The 20,232-nt window shown below is 43.4% G+C and overlaps 1 protein-coding gene across 12 annotated transcripts in view; it reads right to left on the bottom strand.

Annotated features, from left to right (window-relative positions):
* Positions 1-20,232, bottom strand: part of ANO5 (anoctamin 5) — a 144,212-nt gene that overhangs the window by 82,719 nt on the left and 41,261 nt on the right. For 11 of the 12 annotated variants that reach the window (XM_060177014.1, XM_060177013.1, XM_060177009.1 and 8 more), the window contains 5 exons: positions 16,263-16,414; positions 13,045-13,119; positions 10,720-10,942; positions 7,297-7,466; positions 2,149-2,246 (listed from right to left, as the gene is read on the bottom strand). In XM_060177014.1, the coding sequence (XP_060032997.1) occupies positions 2,149-2,246; positions 7,297-7,466; positions 10,720-10,942; positions 13,045-13,119; positions 16,263-16,414 (718 nt within the window). Of the gene's footprint in view, positions 1-2,148; positions 2,247-7,296; positions 7,467-10,719; positions 10,943-13,044; positions 13,120-16,262; positions 16,415-20,232 lie in introns of those variants that run through there. The other variant, XM_060177017.1, reaches the window with a different exon arrangement.

The following is a 20,232-nucleotide window of genomic DNA, read 5'->3' on the forward strand; positions in this document are numbered from 1 at the left end:
TTTTTAATATCTAAAATGCCTTTACTCACCTGCACGATGGTGGAACCATATTGATGATCACATAGCTGTTAAACTGTTCTAACAACCAGAGGTGACTACTACTTTCATTCAGAATTTTTAAAACACTGTCTCCTGTATTTAGAACTATTAGTGAGAAAAGTATTGACGTAAATGCGTCAATAGCATCTATTTTTCTTCTAGAAGATCTTTAAGATTGTCAGTTTTCCTGTCTTTCTCCTGTGCTGTTAAGTGTGAACTTCTCCACGATATTTCCCAGTCCACTGTTTCGATCCTGAATTATGTCCAGTCGGTCAGTCATCTGCTCATGTAATGTGCTTTTATTTTTTTAGTGCTATTCTTCATTTATGTGGTGTGGATAAAATATATATATATATGCATTAGGCCTTGTTTCAATTACAACCATTTTAGTTTAAATTATTTCCTAACTTTTTAAAATTCTTTTTATTTTTGATAGAAAGACAGAGACAGAGGGCTGGGAGATCGCTCACCCTACAGGGTCACACACCTTCCAATCAATGCACGAGACCCCAGGTCCAAGCTTCAGGAGGAACTGGGAGCATCACAGAACCAGGGGAGGATCTGTGGATGGCGGAGTGGTGCTGTGGTGTCTCTCCCTCTCTGTCTCTCCCTCTCTGTCTCTTTCTACCTGAAATAAAAAGAATGAACAAAAATCAGCAGCAAGAATGTGGTGGATTCACATATGTATGAGGCTCTGGGTTCTGCAAAAGAGGGAGAGGGAGAGGGAGAGGGAGAGGGAGAGGGAGAGGGAGAGGGAGAGGGAGAGGGAGGCTTGAGTCAGGGCCTTGGACTTGGTAAGGAGGCAGGATTAGAATGTAGTGTCTTAAACATACTGTGGATTCACCTAATTATGTGCTGCTTCCAAGAGACCTGCTCTCTAGAAGTGGCCCATTACGGAACCTGCTCTCTAGAAGTGGCCCGAGTCGGGTCTGACCTGACCTCCAGCATGGCGTGCACTGGAGTGATGTTCTGTTCTTCCTTTCTCTCTCTGTCATAGAAAATTCCCTCCCCAGTGTAGTAAAATACATCTGTCTCTAAAAACTGATGTATTTTTTTAAATTATCGGATAGAGACAGAGAAATTATGTGGAGTTGTACCTCTCTTATCCTACGGTCTTGTTAATGTCTCCTTTTTTAGATAAATAATAATAATAAAAAAAACCCATAGTGATGCTCTGTTTTCTCTATCTAGATAAATAAGTAAATAAAACACAGAGATTACCTCAGCTTCTTTTTTTTTTAATATTTATTTCCTTTTTGTTGCCCTTGTTGTCTTATTGTTGTAGTATCGTTGTTGTGAATGTTGTTCGTTGTTGGATAGGACAGAGAGAAATGGAGAGAGGAGAGGAAAACAGAGAGGGGGCGAGAAAGATAGACACCTGCAGACCTGCTTCACCGCCTGTGAATCAATTTCCCTGCAGGTGGGGAGCCGGGGGCTCGAACCGGGATCCTCACACCGGTCCTTGCGCTTTGTGCCACGTGCGCTTAACCCGCTGTGCTACCACCCGACTCCCCCAGTTTTTTTGTTTTTTAAAGATTAGGAATTTCTTTTATTTATTTTTTTTACCAGAGCACTGCTACAGCTCTGGATTATGGCGGTGTGGGGGATTGAACCTGAGACTTGAGAGCCTCAGGCATGAAAGTCTCTTTGCATAACCATTATGCTATACCCCCACATTATCTCAACTTCTTTTGAGGGGGACAGAGGGAGAGAGACAGACAGACAGACAGACAGACACAGACAGACGAGAGACCAGAGAACTATTGTATATGTGGTGCCAGAAATCAAACCTAGAGCCTCACATATACTTGTCTTCTGCCCTCCTGTTATGCTGCCTCCTTCCCCACAAGAGGGTTCTACTGTTAACAATCTTGAGGACACTGCAACAGGCAGAAAAATGCGCAGAGGGTGTAGCAGACAGATTTTACAGTGGAGTGTTCACAGGATGGGAGGAGAATATTCTCTTCTACCGGGCTGAAGTCTGTATTACCGCGCTGGACTAAAGTAGATTATAACCAAACAATCCTACCGTTTGAGAGAATTCTGTACCATGAGAGATTATTATTTATGGTAACATAAATCAAGAAGGAGCACGTGAGCCGTACGTACGGATAAATAGCTTCCTGAATGTTTCCAAAGATCTGTTTCCCAGTCATTATGATGGTTAGTTGGGTTGTCAGTTCTATCAGACAGCCTCCCGGATCACACTAGTCAGAAGCGATAAGAGAAACAGAGAGAAAAAAAAAAAGCAAATGGTGAGAGATAGACCCCTGGAGGTGTGCTCATCAAGTAGCAGCTACCACTCCCCTGATCAGCTAGTTAAAACAACAAAAATCACCTGGAAACTCGATAAAATACAGCCTGAGAGTCCTTGAGAAACTCACTAAGCCACCGTTGGGTGCAGTGATGGAAAAGAGGTAAGGGAGAGATTCTCAGGACTTATGCCTTTCTTAGCAAGGCAGAGCACATTCCCCCTAGCAGGAAAGGGGGTCTGGGTGTATAGTCTAAGTACTGAAGGGCAACAGTTCGAGCCCCCACCCCCCATCTGCATGAGGGGCTCTTCAAGAGCACTGAAGCAGGTCTGCAGGTGTGTCTCTATCTCCCCTTCCTCTCTCAATTTCTCTATGTCCTAATCAAAAAAAATTTTTTTAAAGGGGAAAAGGGTCATTGGGATCAGTATATTTATAGTGCCAGCACTGAGCCCCAGCAACAACCCTGATGGCAATAAACAAATAATAAAATAAAATGAAAATTAGAAAAAGGAAATCTAATCAATAGAAAATCTTCCCAAGAATAAAAGCCTTGACCCAGACAGCTCTCCTAATGAATTCTATGAGACTTTCAAAGAAGAATCGCTAAGTACCCCCAAACCTACTCTATGAAGTCAATGTCCCTCTGACCACTGAAACAAGAAAAGATTCTGCCAAAACAAACAAGAAACAACTATAGACTTATACCCCCGATGAATATGGATGCCAAGATCCTCAACAAAATCTTAGCAGATTGAATCCAACATGTCAAGAAAATAGTTCGCCAAGACCAAGTGGGATTTGTCCCTGGGAATAGGGTTGATGCGACATCTGCAGTCCAATCAGTGTAATTAATCTGTTATGTCAACAAAAAGAAAGGTAAAAATCATAGTAATTTCAATTGATGGTGGAAAGGCATTTGACAAGACTCAACATCCATTTATAATAAAGACACTCCAGAAATTGGGACTAGAAGGACAATTCCTCAACATAATAAACACTGACAACAAACCCACATTATTCTCAATGGGAAAAGCTAAAAGTTTTCTCCCTAAAATCGAAAGCCAGAAAAGATGTCCACTATCTCCACTGTTATTCAACAGAGCCCTCGAGGTCCTCTCCACTGCAAACAGCGCACAGATTTTAAAGGTATACTTACTGGAAAGAAAGAAATCAAACCATCACTATTTGTTAATGGCATGATATTTCTAGACTCTACCAAAGACTCCACCAAAAAAACTATTAGGAATAACTAATGAATTCCATAAAGTAGCAGGATACAAGATCTGCACACGTAACTGTGGCATTTCTGTATACAACCAAGGAGGAGTCAGAGGAGAGAGAAGTAAAAGAATCAATCTAACTCATAACTGAAACCAAAAGGACAAAACACCTTGGGGTGAATCTCACAAAAGAAGTGAAAGACCTTTACAATGAAAAGCGTTAAGACTTGGTTAAAAGAAATAAAGGACACACAGAAAAAAATTGGAGTAACTGCAATGGAAGAATAAATATTATTAAAATGGCCATTCCACCAAAAGCAATTACAACTGCAATGCAACCTCTATCAAGATTTCAACGGCATTTTTCAAAGCAACTGAATGACTTGTCCGAAAATTTGTGTGGAATGACAAAATGTCATGAATTAAATGACAAAGCACTTGAGGGGGAAAAAAAGAAACAACAGGAATGTATGGAGGTATCACACTCCTCAACTTCAGTTTAAACGGAAAGGCAATAGTAGCTAAAACTGATGCTGGAGTGAAAATGACCACTTGGACCAATGGAGCAGAACTGAGAGCTCAGTAAGGAGCCTACACACCAAATATCTGACAAAGGGGCCAAAACCATTCAGTGGGGGTAAAGAAGGCCTTTTCAGCAAGTGGTGCTGGGGAAGCTAGACAGCAACATGTAGAAAAATGAACCTAGACCACACCCCAAAGCCAAATCAAAACGGATCCATGGTCTGGATATTAGACCAGAAACTCCTAAAAATTTATAAAAAGAAGATGTCTGTGAAATTTTGCAAGACCTTCACATCAAAGATGTATTTACAAAGTCAACCTTCTGAGCATGGGAAATGAAATAAGTGTAAATAAGTGAGATTACACGAAACTAAAAAGTTTCTACATATCAAAAGAAAACTACATAAGGAAAACCAGGCCACCCAGTAAATGGGAGAAGATATTTGCACATCACACATCTGACAAGCGACTGATGTCAAACATCTATACCGAATTGGCACAGGTCTACAAAACAAGCAAACATAACCCCATTAAAAAGTGCGCCAAAGGGAGTCGGGCTGTAGCGCAGCGGGTTAAGCGCAGGTGGCGCAAAGCACAAGGACCGGCATAAGGATCCTGGTTCGAACCCCGGCTCCCCACCTGCAGGGGAGTCGCTTCACAGGCGGTGAAGCAGGTCTGCAGGTGTCTATCTTTCTCTCCTCCTCTCTGTCTTCCCCTCCTCTCTCCATTTCTCTCTGTCCTATCCAACAACGACTACAACAATAAAACAACAAGGGCAACAAAAGGGAATGAATAAATAAATAAAATAAATATTTATAAAAAAAAAAAAAAAAAAAAAAAAAGTGCGCCAAAAACTGGAGTTGGTGTACTGCACCAAAGTAAAAGACTCTGGGGTGTGGTGAGGGGAATACAGGTCCAAAAAGGATGACAGAGGATCTAGTGGTAGTTGTATTATTAAATGGAAAACTGGGAAATGGTATGCATGTACAAACTATTGTATTTACTGTCGAATGTAAAACATTAATTCCCCAATAAAGAAATTTAAAAAAAAAGTGGGCCAAAGAACCAAATAGATAGTGTATCTCTTTCTAAAAAAGAGACACACGTGGCCCACAGACACATGAAGAAATGCTCCACTTGACTTAGCATTAGAGAAATACAAATTAAAACTACACTGAGTTCCCATCTCACACCTGAGAGAATGGGTTCTATCAACAAACCAGGAAGTGACAGGTGTTGGAGAGGTTGTGGAGAAAAGGGATCTCTGCTCCACTGCTGGTGGGGATGCAAATGGGTGCCATCCCTTTGGAAGACTGTGTGGAGAGTCCTTTAAAGAAATACAAATGGAATTATCTTATGATCCAGAAATACCACTCTTGGACATTTATCCAGTGGACACTCAAGCACTAACTCAAAGGGACACAGGCACCCCTGTGTTCATAGCTGCTTTATTCACAACAGCCAAGGAGTGGAAGCAGCCTAAATGCCCATCCATCCACAGATGACCGGCTAACAAGTTATGGGACAGATAGTCCATGCAATCAAAAAAGATGATATTGTTTCCTTTGGGACAAAATGGATAGAACTGGAGGTGATTATGCTTAGTATAGTAATTAGAGAGATGAAAGACAACTACTGGATGAATTCGCTCACATCTGGAATCTAGAGAACTGATACACAGGAACTTGCAAACATACAGAGGGAAAGGGAGAGAATGAGAAAGACTGAGAGGCAAGGAAACTGCAAGGCTTGTGAGAGCTCTGGCGGCTGTCTCTGGAAGATGGGAGGGTAGGACACAGGAGCTGGGAGGTGGGTGTGGTGCAGTGTGGTGTGGAACTAGACAGTGTAACCTGAACATATTGTAACCCACTATTAATTACAAGTAAAAAAATGGGGAAAATGTGGAGAGGTGAACTTTTGCAACACCTAGAACAAAGCTCAAACCAGGAGACTAGAATCTGAAGATTTCTGAGTGAAGTAAGTATTAAGGAGAGAAGGGGGGGGGGATTTTCACAAGAGCTCACACTCACACACAGCACCAGGCCCACTGTGCCCCATTCAGATAGGGATGCCACTGAATACAGACAGGTGGGTTTCATTCAGAGAAAACTCTGTGTCTTTACATCTGGGTTAGGACTGGGAGTTCACTTCTTCCCCATGCGATCTGGATGCACAGACAGATTTGGAAACTACTAACTAATCTGGGTTCACCGATCTATGATGGAGCTCTTTATACTACAGTTCTTGTTTAATTCTCATTAGTGATTTCATATTGGTTCACAAAAGTATGAGAGAACTGGGGTATAAAACCGCACTGCTCCCACTACCAGAGTTCTGTGTCCCCATTCCCTCCACTGGAAACTGCACTGGTCTCAGATATGGTTGACTAGCATTTCTCTAACTATTGCCCATTTTTTCTATAGTTCTGCCTTCTCTTCCTTTCTGAGTCACACCTACACGTATTGCTACTTTTGAATGTCCCTCTTTTCCTCTTCTCTCTCTGGGTCCTGGTGGGATTGGAGTTCAGAGCCCTCTGGTCATCTTCTCCTAACATTTCTTCTCCTCTGGGAGTATGGACCCAAATTCCTTTTGGGGGGGCTCAGTGCCTGCACTATGAATCCACTGCTCCTGGAGGCTATTTTTTCCTTTTTGTTGCCCTTGTTGTTTGTTGTTGTTGTTATTGTTGCTGTTGGATAGGACAGAGAGAAATGGAGAGAGGAAGGGAAGACAGAGAGGGGAAGAGAGAGAGAGACACCTGCAGACCTGCTTCGCTGCCTGTGAAGTGACTCCCTTGCAGGTGGGGAGCCAGGGGTTCGAACCAGGATCCGTACGCCTGTCCTTGTGCTTTGCGCCATGTGTGCTTAACCCACTGCGCTACCACCTGGTCCCTGGACCCAAGTTCTTTATGGGGTGCAAAGGTGAGAGTTCTGACTTCTGTAATTGCTTCTCCACTGGACATGGGGGTTGGCAGGTCGACCCATACTTTTAGGTAATCATTCAGCCTTTGTAGGGAGTTCTGAGTTATCCTATTTTCATAACTCACATGTTACTACCATCAACCAATAGGTACAATATAACTTCTTTTCCCAAAAGGACATCAGCATTCTATCAGATGATAGGATCCTAACTGCTGTATTATACTCTGTGTGAGCAGAGTTTGTATTTCAGACTTCTTCTGCAGTTTAGTCAGTACTGGACACATACGAGATACTAAGTATTCTGCCATGAAAGCCACAAGCCTCAGTTGTCAGCCAAACTCTTACCTCTTCACTTCTCCACACATTAAACATGTATGTGTATTTTCCTGGGTAGCCCACAAGTTTCCCTTTAAAGAAGGCTACGTAGAAGCAGGAGGAGTAGTAATTTACAAACTGAAACAGGAACATTTTCAAGATAATGCTGCTCTCATACTCCTGGTATGTCCGAGGAAGTTCTGGGAGGTGAAACAGACAAACAAATGAACCACAGAGGTTTAATAATGTCTTTTCCTGCTTCCGCTTAAGTGCGGTACTCCAGGAACAGGCAGACATCCAAACAGACTATTCGAGAGTCTGTTAAAATGCTTATTGCTCTAACAACAACAAAGCCACATGAAGCAACTAAGGATCTCTGCTTTCCATAGCAGATTTTAAATTAATTTAATGAATGACGTATTTAGGAAACATCAGTGTGGGGCCAGGTGGTGACACATCTGGTGAAGCGCACACACTACAGTGCACAAGGACCTGAGTTCCAGACCCCCATCCCCATCTAGCAGGGGGGAAGCTTTGCGACTGGTGAAGGACTGCGGGTTTCTCCTTGTCTCTGTCTGTCTCTCTCTCTTTTTGTTAAAAATTTATTTTTAGATATTTTACTCACTTTATTTTAATGTGAGAGATATAGAGAGAAAGATACAGAGAGGGAGAGAGAGACCAGAAAACTGATCATGGTGGTGTTGGGGATTGAACCCAGGACCTCAGAGACTCAGACATGAAAGTCTTTTGCATAGTCATTATGCTATTTCCCCAGCCCACTCTCTCTCCCTCTCTATCTCCCCCTTCCCTTCTTGATTTCTGGCTGTCTCTATCCAATAAATAAATAAAGATAATAAAATAAAAATAAAAATATTTTTAAAATATTAGTTAAATTCAGAGGGGATAAATATTGGACTGGAGTCAGTCACAGGGTCAAAATGTGAAAACTGAATCCATATAAGACCAAAGAATCTTCATCCAAATACATTATGTCACCTTTTCATACAGACAACCTCCCTCGCCTGCCTTTCTTTCACTCTCTCCCTCTCCTCCCCTCCTTTCCTTCTGATAAACATGGGCTTCACAGATGCATAATGATTCCATCACTCCCAGATCTTTTAAATTTTTTTTTAGATCTTTTAAAATTTATTTATAAAATAAAAAATAACGACAAAACCATAGGATTTTTCCCACCACCAGAGCTCCATATCCCTCTGGGGACATGGACCCAGGGCCAGATCATTTCTTTCATTCAACAATGGGGGGGGGGGGGAGAGGGAGAGAAAGGGAGAGGGGGAGCGAGGGAGAGAGAGAGAGAGAGAGACTATATTACCAGAGCTGAGCCCAGGGTCCAGGGTTCTCGAATGTGGTATCAGACTTGAGCTGAGGCTGCTGGCCTGGCAAGGTAGGCACTCTCCCCAGGGCACCCTTCCTCCCCCACACCTGTTTTCAACCAGGTTTAAATAAAGTCAACTCATATCAATGGTAGAGACTGCTTTCCATATCAGATGCTCTTTCCTCTAATGATTTTGACACCTGTACACCTTGTCAGCACGGTGCAACAGTGGTGGCCATGAAAATACACATTTCCCATCGCTTTCATTTTATCATTATGGTCTGTTACTTAATGAGTGCCAAAACTAGGGAGATAATATTCTCCTCACAGAGCAGCAGGACTTCACGAGGTCTAAGTATCTGAAACGTGTTTTTCTGAGATGATGATCAGGCAGCAGCAGATGAGCTGTTCTAACCAGATCTGTGATTGTCAGCAGTCTAACATGGTGACATCCCTGTAAACACTCAAAGCTGCACTGACACGGAAAATGGTCTCATTCTCACAAAATCTCTGTGGGTGAGCAAGTGATTCCTCTCACTACAGGCATTTATCAGGTTGCAAGGTTTTAAGTGCTATTTGCTGTTTCTTTTCCTTCTTTTCCTAGGAGAAAAAAAATAATAATAAGGCAGTTCAGAGTGAAGCCCAAATTTGAGGCTAGTGTGGTCTGAGAGGGGGCACAGTGACAGGGCTTTGGACTCTCAGGCATGAAGTCTTGGGTTCAATCCCCGGCAGCACATGTGCCAGAGTGATGTCTGGTTCTTTCTCTCTCCTCCTATCTTTCTCATAAATAAATGGAATCTTTAGGGGGAAAAAAATTGAGGCTAGCAGTGAGTGAAAGGTGACTCCCAGTGGCCTCTTGGGGGTTACTGTTGGAAGGAGTCTCAGACCCCAGAGTTCGGGAGGGGTGTGAGTTCGTAGGTGGAGGCCTGGAATTGAGTCCAATCTTCTCCAACTTAACCTGTGACTCCTATCATCTCTTCCCTCACAGCTTAAAGAGAAACTTTAATATCTCAAAGAGAATATAATCTATGCTCTAAGACATAGTTTTTAAAAAAGGCACTTAATTTTAGATTTAGGAGATTAGATTTACCTTTTTTTATAGTCAAATACTTAATTTTTTTAAATTTACTTATGATTGGAGAGAGACAAAGAGAAACTGAGAAGGGAGTAGAAGACAGAGACACCTGCAGCCTTCCTTCACCACTGGTGAAGCTTTCCCCCTGCAGGTGGGGACCAGGGGCTTGAACTTGGGTCACTGCTCACTGTTAATGTAAGGTATGACACCACCTGGCCCCAATCAAATGTTTTCTAAAAACCTTCCATGTGAAAAAAAAAGTGTCTACCACTTGAGAATGTGATCATTTCCCTTAGAATTTAGCTATGCCAAGCTAAGTTTAAAACAAAAATTTGAAAATTATCGATAGTGTTAAAATTCATTCATTCTTCAAACCATTTTATTGGGGGCTTAGCATTTTACAGGACGGTTGCTGACATGGGTCATTTCTCATCTCATCATGACAGGTGTCTGCAAAACACTCTCAGCCCCCAGAAGGCCCATCTCCAGCATCCTGCACCTGGCCCCTCCCTGCCCTCCTTCTCCAGAGTCCTTGGCTTGGCTGGAATACGACAAACCCAGTCCAAGTCTCACTCTGTGTTTCTCCCTTCTTTTTCTTGCTACTTAAGTTCTGCTCACAAGTGAGATCATGATTCGTATTTTTAAGGTTTTCTTTTGGGGCCGGATGGCACACATTACAGTGCTCAAGGACCCAGGTTCGAGCCCCCAGCCCCTACCTGTAGGGGGAAAGCTTCATGAGTGGTGAAGCAGGGCTGCAGGTGACTCTCTCCCTCCCTCTTCCCTTCTTGATTTCTGGCTGTCTCTATCCAATAAGTAAATAAAGATAATCTGTAAAAATTACAATTTGTTTTCTTTCTCCTTCCACTGTACATTGTCTGAATACAGCTACTGAGGCATCGTGAAGTACCAGGTCTCCCTCCTAAAGCAAAACTGCCTTGAAAACACATCTTTCCAAAAAGAACGGCTGTGGGGGTGATCCAAACAGGATCCAGGACACAGGCAGAGTCCCTTCCAGAGTTATACCAATGATCTGTCAGCTTACCCATTTTTGTAATCCAGGCAGCCAATTTTTCGTAAAAGAAGTTTAAGATCAAGATCATAATAAAGTTCAAGCACGATCCAGTGAGCGCCGTGGCTATCTGAGGCGTGAGGAAACTTCTGACGTGTTGTAAGGAGGCTTCGCTCTCCATGAAGCTGGCAAAGGTGGCGAAGACGGACAGACGGTACACAATCACGGCCACCATGCTCACCAGGACCAGAGACATCTGGGGAGGGGAACATGAGTCTGCTACTCTGGTCTCCAAAACACACTGTTCTCTCCAGTTCAGGTTGGCAAGGAAGGTAAAGGTTAGGAAATTATCACTAGTGAGGTGAAAGGGTCAGGGTATCTAATAGCTCATAGAAGCTCTTACTCACCCTCTAAAGCCAGGCAAGCAAGAGTGAGCAAAGCAATAAGGTCAAAATCTGCTATGGGCCGCCTAGAATGTTCCCAGCTGTGACCATGGACTGCGAGCTCAGACTGACAGGGGCTCAAAGGTCACACAGGCTGCTGTGCTGAATGTGAATAATTATGGGCTGTGGGTCAGATCAATCAATATGGATTTACAGTTAATGGTATTTACATACTTTTCCCATATTTGAGAGCTACTCTCTGCACTAATCCAGCTTTCTAGCCCTATTCTCAACTCTGACACCATCTTTCCAGACAATCTTTTCAATCTACCCGCATGTTAGCTATCATGCTCAGGCAAAAATTACTAAAGTCATGGGCCCTTTGGAATATACCTAAAATAGACTACCCAGCTTCTTCCCACATGAAGACTCTTAATATCATCTGCTCTATTCTTTTCTCTGGGTTCCTGTTTATTAAACAATTTGTTCTGCTTTATATCTTACCACCTTCCAGCCATCAAGTTGCAGATGCTACCATAACACCAACCTGACTTCCCTGGATAGACGATCTCACCAATGTGTCCTGGAGCCCCACCTCCCCAGAACCCCGCCCCAGTAGGGAAAGACAGAGACAAGCTGGGGAGATGGATCCACCTTCCAACACCCATGTCCAGTGGAGAAGCAATTACAGAAGCCAGAACTCCCATCTCCTGCACCCCATAAAGAATTTGGGTCCATACTCCCAGAGTGATAAACAAAAAGGAGGGGATGGGACATGGACCTCTGATAGTGCGAACTGTGTGGAATTGTACCCATTATCTTAGAATTTTGTTAATCATTATTAAATCACTATTAAAAAAAAATTCTGCCCTGGGCCTTGCTGGTTCTGATATGGTCACTGAAGGATGGTTCTGTATGTTTAAAGGTTGTAAAGGAACATAAAGACAGTTGCCTGCCGGAGACTATGTGTGGTCCTCAAAACACCAATGTGCCTGAAGTGAAAGGTGTGCTGCCATCTCGCTTACAGACAAGCAGGGGATGTGAAGATCACTTAACTTTGCCCCAAAATGTAATGAGATCATATTTCATGTTCCTTCAAAGGGGGGAAGCCAATTAAATTCTTCAAGCAGAAGTGACATTTTCATCTGTTTATCTCGATGACGCTGTTATAGTATGGGCATTGCTTTTCTTTCTTTTTTCTTTTGTGCAGATATTTTAAGGGGAGGTAAAGATAAATTTATAAACCAACATCGGGGCCAGGCAGTGGAGCACCAGGTTAAGCATACATCTTACCATGCACAAGGACCTGGGTTCAAGCTCCTGGTCCTCACCTGCAGGGGGAAAGCTTCCCGAGGGGTGAAGCAGGTCTGCAGCTGTCTCTCTGTCTCTTTCCCTCTCTTTCTACCCCTTCTCTCTCAAGTTCACTCTGTCTTTATCCAGTAATAAATTAAAAATCAAAAGATTAAGAAAAATAACAGTACCAACTTGTCTGCGATCATATTGCCAGTCATACTTTTTGCTTCAAGCTGTTACCTAACTAATGACTAAAGTGGAGGACAGAGGGTCAGGCTAGGAGCTCAAGCACCATATCCAGAGTCCAGTCTGGGCCCATCCACAGAAATTATGTTTTATGTACCAGCTATTTTTTTAATCATTCATTTCTATTTTATTTATCATTGGATGGAGATGGAAAAATTGAGAGGGGAGGGAGAGACAGAGAGAGGGAAAGAGGCAGAGTGTTAATCATGACTCATGATGCTTTCCCCCCTGCAGGTGGGGAGCGGGGGCTTGAACCCGGGTCCTTGTGCACTGTGATGTGTGTGCTTAATCAGGAGCATCACCACCCGGCCCCTGTGAGAGCTGTTTTCAAGACTAAGCACACTAGGAAAGAGAGAATCAGTAGCCAGTGTAGGTGAAACAGATCTGCTGAGATGACTGCATGTGAACATGAAGACGGTGTTTGAAGAAAACTCACCCATAAGATCACTGTGACACCTGACAGGAAGTACCAAGGGAGGCGGCTACACAGAGGCATGTACGGCTCCATCTCCTGCATGTGGAAGAAATCAACCCAAGGTTAAAACAGAACCTCAAGGTTAAAACAAAGTAGTTAACACAAAACATAACTTGGACTGGAGTGGGTGTATTGCACCAAAGTCAAAGACTCTGGGGTGGGGGTGGGAGGTTCAGGTCCTGGAACATGATGGCGGAGGACCTAGTGGGCGTTGAATTGTTATGTGGAAAACTGAGAAATGTGAGCAGGGGTAGTTGGCGTAATGGTTATGCAAAGAGCCTCTTATTCCTGAGGCTCCAAAGTCTCAAGTTCATGGGGAATTCACCTTCTTTGCCCCATCTTGGATGGAGCTGAAAGATATCATGCTAAGTGAGATAAGTCAGAAACAAAAGGATGAATATGGGATGAGCTCACTTACAGACAGAAGTTGAAAAACAAGGTCAGAAGAGAAAACACTAAGCATAACTTGAACTGGAGTTGGTGTATTGCATCAAAGTGAAAGACTCTGGGGTGGTGGGGGTGGGGTGGGTTTCAGGTCCTGGAACATGATGGCAGAGAAGGACCTAGTGGGAGTTGTATCCTTATGTGGAAATGTTACGTATGTACGAACCATTGTATTTTACTGTTGACTGTAAAACATTAATCCTCCATTAAAGAAATTTAAAAAAAAAACAGAGTAGTTAAAAACAAGGTTAAAACAGAACCTCAAGGTTAAGACTTCAGCAGCAGTTCAAAGTCACAAAGCCCAGTTAATGTAGACTCCTGTCCCTGCGCCCAGGGACTCACTGCACTCAGGGAAGCTGTAAGCTACCAGTGGATCCTTCCCTGTCAGAACTTAAGGATTCGTAGGAGTTGTCACATGGTGTGAGACCACATGAAGACGCACCACTCCTTGAGTATTGAATTAAAGTGGCAAACCTGAGGGCTGCATTTAGATGACATGCTTTAGTGATTTAGTTTATTTATTTATTTATTTATTTGAATTAAACTGAACTGAGTTGAACTGCATGGCTCTATAGCCCTACATTATTAAACAGGGTCCCTGTCATATTTATTGAATTATTGATCATTTGGCTTTTTACCAGTCAGTGGCTCAGACTTTTCCACTTCCGTCTGCTAATTTTTTTTTTGGCCCCCAGAGTTATTGCTGGGGCTCAGTGCCTGCACCATGAGTCCACTGCTCCTGGAGGCTATTTTTTCCCCTTTTTCTTTGCCCTTAGTGTTTTTTTTTTATCGTTGTTGAGGTTATTATTGCTGTTATTGATGTCGTTGTTGTTGGATAGGACAGAGAGAAATGAAGAGAGGGAGAGAGAAAGACAGACACCTGCAGACCTGCTTCACCGCCAGTGAAGTGACCCCCCCACTGCCTACAGGTAGGGAGCTGGGGGCTCAAACTGGGATCCTTAAGCTGGAACTTGCACTTCATGCCACTTGTGCTTAACCCGCTGCGCTACCACCCGACCCCCCCTCCCCTGTCTGCTAATGTTAGTGATGGAAGAGATCAATGAAATTGACATTCTTGGCTGCTTCGAGGGGCAGTTATAGATGACTCAAAATAATACTGCCTTGCAGTGGAATATAGCTGTCGGTAGAGACCCTCATAGGATGCTGTCTAAAAGAACAGACTGTGCGTTTGCCATTATGAGGACCCCAAGATCTGGATCCTACCCCTCACCCCCACAGACCAGCTGTACTGATTTTTCCTATGATTATCAATTAATAGAGAAAAAGTGAGTACAATTAATCTTACTATGCATACCAGATGGGGTTCACCCCCAGGTGGGACTTAGGAAACAGAAGCATGGAAAATACAGAACTAGAGGCATTGATAATCAATCTGTGGTCTAAGCAGACCCAAGGACCAGACATTGATAATCAATCTGTGGTCTAAGCAGACCCAAGGATCCAAATGGAGGGAACGTACATGTAGTTAGTGGTCTGCAGGTGGCACAGTGGACAAGGCATTCAACTCTCAAGCAGAAGGTTCTGAGTTCAATCCCTGGCAGCATATGTACCAGAGTGATGTCTAATTCTTTCTCACTCTCTCTCCTATCACTCCTCATGAATGAATAAGTAAAAATATTAAAAAAAAAAAAAAAAAAAGCATGATGGTCCGGGAGGTGGCACAGTGGATAAAGCATTGAACTCTCAAGCATGAGGTTCTGAGTTCAATCCCTGGCAGCACATGTACCAGAGTCAGGAAGATGTTGGGGACACAGAACTCTTAGTACAGGAAGGCAACAGTTTGGTGTTGGGGAATGTGAGCTGGTTCCTATTTGGGGAAGTTGATAAATCAACACTTCCTCAATAAAATAATTTGGTAAAAAAAATAGTAAGTCTAATATGAAAAACAATTCATATGCCCATCATCTCAGTGAAATACTACTTTAAGGTTTTGAATATCAGGGGACCAGGCGGTGGCACACTGGGTTAAGTGCGCACAGCAAGAAGCAAAAAGACCCTCACTAGGATCCCAGAGTCTGAGCCCCACCACCACCTGCAAGGGGGGGCGCTTCACAGGCGGTGAAGCAGGTCTGTAGGTGTCTCTCTGTCTCTCCCCCTCTCTGTCCTGTCTGATAAAAGAGAAAAAAATGGCCACAGGAGCAGTGGATTTGTAGTGTCAGCACTGAGCCCCAGTGATAACCCTTTTGGAGGCAAAATAAATAAATAAATAAATATGGCTTGCATAGCAGTATCATTTCTATGTCCATTTTGATACCCAAAGCCCACAAGAAACATAATTAATTTCCTATCTTCCTTTTATTTCACATCATACTAAAATTATTTATTTCTGTGGGATGAATTCTTAGGTGAGTTAAGTTCATTTTCAGTCAGACCAATTTAGTGGCAGCAGCACTCCATGCATAGATGAAGCGAAATCATTTACGAATCAGTATCAATTGAAGATAAACTGTGGGCTCCTTATCCTTTCTGCCTGCCTCACTAGACTTATCAGATCTTTGTTATTATTCTTGCTGTCACAGGATTTCACTGCTTCAGGTCAGGATTTTAGACAAGAAGACAGAGATGAGGAGACAGAGGAAAGACATCGTAATACTGAAACTTCTTTCAGTATCTTGGAGGCCAATCTGAAGCCAGGTCCTGTGCAAAACAAAGCGAGTGCGCCCTCTGCTGGCCGCTGTGTGTTGGCAAGGTGTCTCGCCTTCTTTTCCTGGTACCTTGGTCACCGCGTTCAGTCTCCGCTTCTTACACATGGCTTCAAACTCAGGTCTCAGCTGCAGCTGCTGCTGTTCCTCCTCAAAGTCCACGAGGTCCCATTCATATTCCAGCTTGGCTTGCCGCTGCTTCCACAACTCCAAAAACAGCGTGACTGGAGGCACACAGAGGCGTAAGGACATGTGTAACCAAGTGGTCGAGAAATGGAGGTAATAAGAAAATAACTGGTTTTATCTGGACCTCAGAAGCCATTCTGGCTGCACTGTGGTTCTGTGTATGATAAAATTAGTAACTGCAGCAGACGTACATGTAGTTAGTGGTCTGCAAGTGGCACAGTGGACAAGGCATTCAACTCTCAAGCAGAAGGTTCTGAGTTCAATCCCTGGCAGCATATGTACCAGAGTGATGTCTAATTCTTTCTCACTCTCTCTCCTATCACTCCTCATGAATGAATAAGTAAAAATATTTAAAAAAAAAAAAAAGCATGATGGTCCGGGAGGTGGCACAGTGGATAAAGCATTGAACTCTCAAGCATGAGGTTCTGAGTTCAATCCCTGGCAGCACATGTACCAGAGTGAGGTCTGGGTTTTCTTTCTCTCTCTCCTCCTATCTTTCAAATTAATAAATAAATAAAATATTTACAATAAAAAAATAAAAATAACAATAAAAAGCATGTAGTTATACATCCCTCAAATACACAGAGCTGTAACATGGAGATGATATTTGTAAACTTTCAAAAAAATGCCTTAGCAGTCCATGCAAGACACACACACACACACACACACACACACACACACACACACACACACTCATCTCGCTCTTCATTCCAAGAATCTGGAATACTACTTAAACTTAATGTTTCGCTAACGTCGACATTTTGTTTTTTGCTTGTATTTTACCAAAATCATTCAAGCCATTCTGTCTTCTCAGACTTAGGGAAATTTAAGGAGAAAGTAAGAGCTGTTCCCGGCTCTTTATCTATGTAGATATGAAACACATGTCCATGTCTGTATTACATACACATGAATATGCTACTACGGAGAGATGCGAGAAATAGTTGTAATACAAAGATTCTCTTCTGTTGGTCAGAACCATGCTTCTCTTTTGCATATACATACACATATCACATCATCCAACAATATTTAATTATTGTTTTCTCCCCTGTGAAAGATTCAAATGTTCAATTTCCCTATAACTCACTCCTTACCACTGTCAATTTTTTTTTAAGTATTCCAACCCCCAAGGATGGAATTCTTTTTTTTAAATGTTTTTTTTATTTATTTATTCCCTTTTCTTGCCCTTGTTGTTTTATTGTTATAGTTATTGATGTCGTTGTTGGATAGGACAGAGAGAAATGGAGGGAGGAGGGGAAGACAGAGAGGAGGAGAGAAAGACAGACACCTGCAGACCTGCTTCACCACCCGTGAAGCGACTCCCCTGCAGGTGGGGAGTCAGGAGCTCGAACCAGGATCCTTACGCAGGTCCTTGCACTTTGTGCCAAATGTGTTTAACCTGCTGCACGACTGCCTGACTCCCTGTCAAGTTAATTCTAAGACTCTATGAGGGGGTCGGGCGGTGGCGCAGCGGGTTAAGTGCAGGTGGCTCAAAGCGCAAGGACCAGCGTAAGGATCCCTGTTCGAGCCCCTGGCTCCCCACCTGCAGGGGAGTCACTTCACAGGGGGTGAAGTAGGTCTGCAGGTGTCTGTCTTTCTCTCCTCCTCTCTGTCTTCCCCTCCTCTCTCCATTTCTCTCTGTCCTATCCAACAACAAATGATATTGATATCAACAATAACAATAATAACTACAACAAGGGGAACAAAAGCAGGAAAAAATGGCCTCCAGGAGCAGTCGATTCATGGTACAGGCACAGAGCCCCAGAAATAACCCTGGAGAAAAAAAAAAGAAAGACTGTAGGAATTCTTTTTATTTTTTCCCTACCAGAGCACTGCTCAGCTCTGGCTTGTGGTGGGGCCGGGGATTGAGCCTCAGGCCTGAGAGTCTCTTTGCATAACCATTATGCTAGTTACCCCTGCCCCAAATCTATAAATTCTGTATATACATTTTAAAAGTCCAGTCATTTACCTGGTATCACTGATTCCAACAACCTCACCTTTTCTGTGCAAATCTCTCTCTTAACAGCTCCAATTCTGTTTGCTCATGTATGCACACCTTAGGATAAGCCTCATCAACAGTTATTTTGATAAGAAAATTTGATGGCTACTCTCTTTGAAAATCTGAAGTCTACCTTCTGTTGTCTACAGGTGTGTCCTGAGCTGCCGCATCTGTCTTAACTGGAGTTATAAGCTCATTGGCTACTTACTCCCTCCTCACTGCTGTCACGGGCTGTCAGGGATCAGATGCAGGGTCTCAACCACACTGGGCTGAGCTCTTCCCTAGAGACGGCTCTCCAGCCTCACGCCATTTCTTTGGAATGTCTCTTTCATGGTATGTCACTTTAGGGGATCTAGTCAACACAGCTACTCTTGCTCCTTTGACCACTCTTAAACACACATATTTATGTTTGTTAAAGACTTTTTTGTAAGGGACCAAGCAGTGGCACATCTGGCTAAGCACACACATTACAATGCACAAGAACCCTGGTTCAAGCTCCTGGTCAGCTCCTGCAGGGGGAAAAGCTTCACGGGTGGTGAGGCCATGCTGCAAATGTCTGTCTCTTTCCCTCTCTATCCTCCCCCTCCCCTCTCAATTTCTCTCTGTATGCAAGAAACAAAAACAAAGAAAAAAAAAAGACTTTAAAAATAATTATAACAGGGAGTCGGGCGGTGGCGCAGTGGGTTAGGCGCAAGTGGCGCAAAGCACAGGGACCGGCGTAAGGATCCCGGTTCGAGCTCCCGGCTCCCCACCTGCAGGGGAGTCGCTTCACAGGCGGTGAAGCGCGTCTGCAGGTGTCTATCTTTCTCTCCCCCTCTCTGTCTTCCCCTCCTCTCTCCATTTCTCTCTGTCCTATCCAACAACAAAGCAACGTCAACAATGGCAATAATACTGCAAGAGGCTGCAACAACTAGGGCAACAAAAAGGGGGAAAAATGGCCTCCAGGAGCGGTGGATTCATGGTGCAGGCACCGAGCCCAGCAATAACCCTGGAGGAAAAAAATAAATAAATAAATAAATAAATAAATAATTATAACAAAACATCTATTTTTTTTCCCTGAGTCGCCCAAACTGTAGGACATTTTACAAAGTTCTTTCAGCCTCCTCTGAGATGCTCTCTCTCTGGGGGGTGAGGGCTTTAGAGGTCCTCAGGACAGTGGGTGACTCAGGAGTAGAATTTCTCATCTCCTCAGATTACATGTCCGCAAAACACTATTCCCACCTACTCCTTTCCCAACTTCACTGAGTTACTTGTATACTAACAGAAACCATTCAATTCACTGATGGTGTTAGCAGTTTCAGGGCACTGTGGTATCCACAAGTGAGGTAAAATTGAGAGGAATTCTACTTCTAAGAACACACTCACACACACACACACACACACACACACACACGGCCTCAAGGGTTATTGACTGGCCTCCGTGCCTGCACTATGAATCCACTGATCCTAGAGTCCATTTTTTCCATTTGGATGCCCTTGTTGTTATTGTTATTGCTGTTGTTGTTATTGGATAGGACACAGAGAAATAGAGAGGAGGGGAAGACACAGGAGGAGAGAAAGACACCTGCAGACCTGCTTCACTGCTTGTGAAGTGCCCCCCTGCAGGTAGGGAGCCGGGGGCTTGAAGCAGGATCCTTTCACCGGTCCTTATGCTTTGTGCCATGTGCGCAAAACCCACTGCGCCACCACCTGGCTCCTTCTAGGAAGCAATTACCTTTTTTTTTTTAATTTTTTAAAAATATTTTATTTATTTATTTGTTATTTAAGAGAGAGAAGCAGACAGAGAGAGACACAGAGAGAAACACCAGAGCACCGCTCAGCTCTGGCTTATGGTGGTGTGGGGGATTGAACCTGGGACTT

Source organism: Erinaceus europaeus, chromosome 17, assembly GCF_950295315.1.
Source record: "Erinaceus europaeus chromosome 17, mEriEur2.1, whole genome shotgun sequence".
NCBI classification, from domain to species: domain Eukaryota; kingdom Metazoa; phylum Chordata; class Mammalia; order Eulipotyphla; family Erinaceidae; genus Erinaceus; species Erinaceus europaeus.